The sequence below is a fragment of the Octopus bimaculoides genome, chromosome 4 (genome assembly GCF_001194135.2).
Source record: "Octopus bimaculoides isolate UCB-OBI-ISO-001 chromosome 4, ASM119413v2, whole genome shotgun sequence".
Taxonomy (NCBI): domain Eukaryota; kingdom Metazoa; phylum Mollusca; class Cephalopoda; order Octopoda; family Octopodidae; genus Octopus; species Octopus bimaculoides.
Window position 1 is genome coordinate 92,585,451 of NC_068984.1, and position 2,439 is coordinate 92,587,889.

General features: G+C 37.4%; 1 protein-coding gene across 4 annotated transcripts in view; it reads right to left on the reverse strand.

The window, feature by feature from the left end:
* The window catches only part of LOC106878830 (D-ribitol-5-phosphate cytidylyltransferase), a 141,374-nt gene that overhangs the window by 17,512 nt on the left and 121,423 nt on the right, over positions 1 to 2,439 (reverse strand). The window contains exons 9-10 of one of the 4 annotated variants that reach the window (XM_014928170.2): positions 2,229 to 2,300; positions 1,082 to 2,120 (exon numbers count right to left, since the gene is read on the reverse strand). The exons of 2 other annotated variants lie outside the window; for them this stretch is intronic. In XM_014928170.2, coding sequence (XP_014783656.1) covers positions 2,271 to 2,300 — 30 coding nt within the window. In that variant the 3' untranslated portion in view covers positions 1,082 to 2,120; positions 2,229 to 2,270. Of the gene's footprint in view, positions 1 to 1,081; positions 2,121 to 2,224; positions 2,301 to 2,439 lie in introns of those variants that run through there. One more of the 4 variants, XM_014928172.2, reaches the window with a different exon arrangement.

Below are 2,439 nucleotides of genomic sequence, written 5' to 3' on the forward strand. Positions count from 1 at the left end.
TATATATATATATATATATATATATATATATATATATATTTGTGTGTATATATAAATTAGTTATATAAGTGTTGGGTATATTCCTAGTAGTATGCCGATAAAGCACGTTCACTATCTATGGCTATCTGATATCATCCATGGTAATTACACAATTGTTGCTGGCTCTACCTCAAGAATTCCTCAGTATAAGTTAAGTATAGAACAAATGAATACACAGAAAACTTTATTGCTCACAATGATCATTTTGACACATCCTGCATAGATCCCTCACAGGTGGAAAACTATACAACTAGTTGTAGTGCATTCCTCAGTACAGAAATGTCTCATCAGGTGATGTAATAAGGAGTGTCTCATTAAATGAAATCTGTTTTGCTTGGATTTAATACAGCATGTTGTTAGTAACTGTAGGTTTAAGTCATTGGGCAGGAATAGCAAGGGACAGTTTCTCTTGGGAAGTTATAGATACAGGCAGGAAGTAATAAAGAACAATAAGAAAAATAAGATGAATAAAGAGAATAAAACATTACAATAAAGTAAAACATTAGGTGTGTCAGTACCCAGGTATAGTTACTTACATACCCACACTTACGATCTTTGTACACACACACACTTGCTCATATGGGCAGTTAAGTTGATGTCATTAAACTGTCCAGCCATTCTTGTATCTCGCTGTGAGGCAAGGTACCATAGGCTCTGGTTGGCTGAGTCAGGGGCCTCAGTTGGTTGTAAATCTCTTAGTGGCTATTTAACACATACATATAAACTGTGTATCACACTTCATTGCAGGTCAAATTTTTGTTGATATTTTGAAAATTAAACATTGTACAAACGTGAAACTTGATCAATTGAAAGATCCTAAGTAGGTACGTATGTAGTGAACATTTCAATCATATTGATAAGCTACATACAAAGTTGAGTCATGTATTTTGAGGTGCTTTCAACTGTGTCACGCTTTATTGCAGGTGTACGAAAATGTCAATTTAAGGTAATGAAACAAAGTATTATCATTATATTACTATTTTATTGTAATAATGAAACATGCTACCAAAGAATAGCAGCAAAAGATATGAAACAAACACAATTAAATTGTTGGTGTTGTGCTTTATTTGTCTATGTAACTTCCTTGTTTAGAAATGACATCAGTCTTTTGTCCACAGAAGTTGTTAGCCAACTAACATCTTCTCAGAGATGTTATGGTACCAGCAACTGTTTTGATTTTTTCCTACAGGCATCCTTCAGTAAAAACTAAATACCTCCTTCATACACTTTCCTCTTCAAGATCGACCAGAGCTGTCCAATAGGGTTTAGGTTAGGAGAACAGGGAGGCCAAGTTATGAGTGATTGGCCCGTGATTGCCAAAGTTGCGAGATACAAAATTGTAGCCTTGGCTGAATGCGAAGGAGCATTGTCATGCATAAAAATCAATCACAGTCAACATGGGAGAGTGGCAGATCATCTAACCATGCTGCAAAATACTCCTCCAGAAATGCAGTGTAGGAGTTGCTAGTGAGTTTGATACCTGACACTCGGAAAGGCCCGACAAGTTCATTTCCTATGATTCTCACCCAAACATGACAGCACCACCTCCTTGTTGATGTTGAATGTGATGCGGGTGAGCAGCTCCAAGAGGCACCCAAACTTTGGCCCATCTGTCAGGGCTATCCAGAATAGCTCTGGCCTTATCCATGAAGAGGACATCTTGGAAATTAATTTTCATGTACTTCTGTGCCCAATCAATATGTTTCTTTTTGTGGTTCTTGCTTAAGATGGGTCTAGTGACACACTTAACACTTCTGGCCGTCTCTTTAAGGATCCTACACCGGGTGCTTCTGGACAAAGGAGCAACCCCAGCACTTTCAAATATGGCAGCACTTGTGCTACTGAGGTCTTTTCTTATTTATCTACCAATTTTTTGGATATCACGCTGGAATACACTCCTTCTTGGACCTTTATCTTTCCTTGGTTTGGTGATGAGGTTTTCCATATATGCCTTCAGTGTTCTTGTATCCCAACGAAGCTCTTGAACTAATTCTCCCATAGATAAGGCTTCTGCGAGACCTGCAACAATCTGCATCTTCTCTGTAGCTGTCAGACGTCGTTTCAAGGGCATTTTTGTACTCCTGCAATAAAGCATGACACAATTGAAAGCACTTCAAAATACATAACTCAACATAACTTTCTATGTAGCTTATCAATATGATTGAAATGTTCACTGAGTACATACCTACCTAGGATCTTTCAGTGGACCAAGTTTCACATTTGTACAATGTTTAATATTCAAATATCGATGAGGATTTGACCTGCAATAAAGCGTGATACACAGTTTATAACATAGGTCTATAAATATACATACATACTTATATACACGAATGTATGAACACACACACGCATGCATGCACACACACACACACACACACACACACACACACACACATTCTT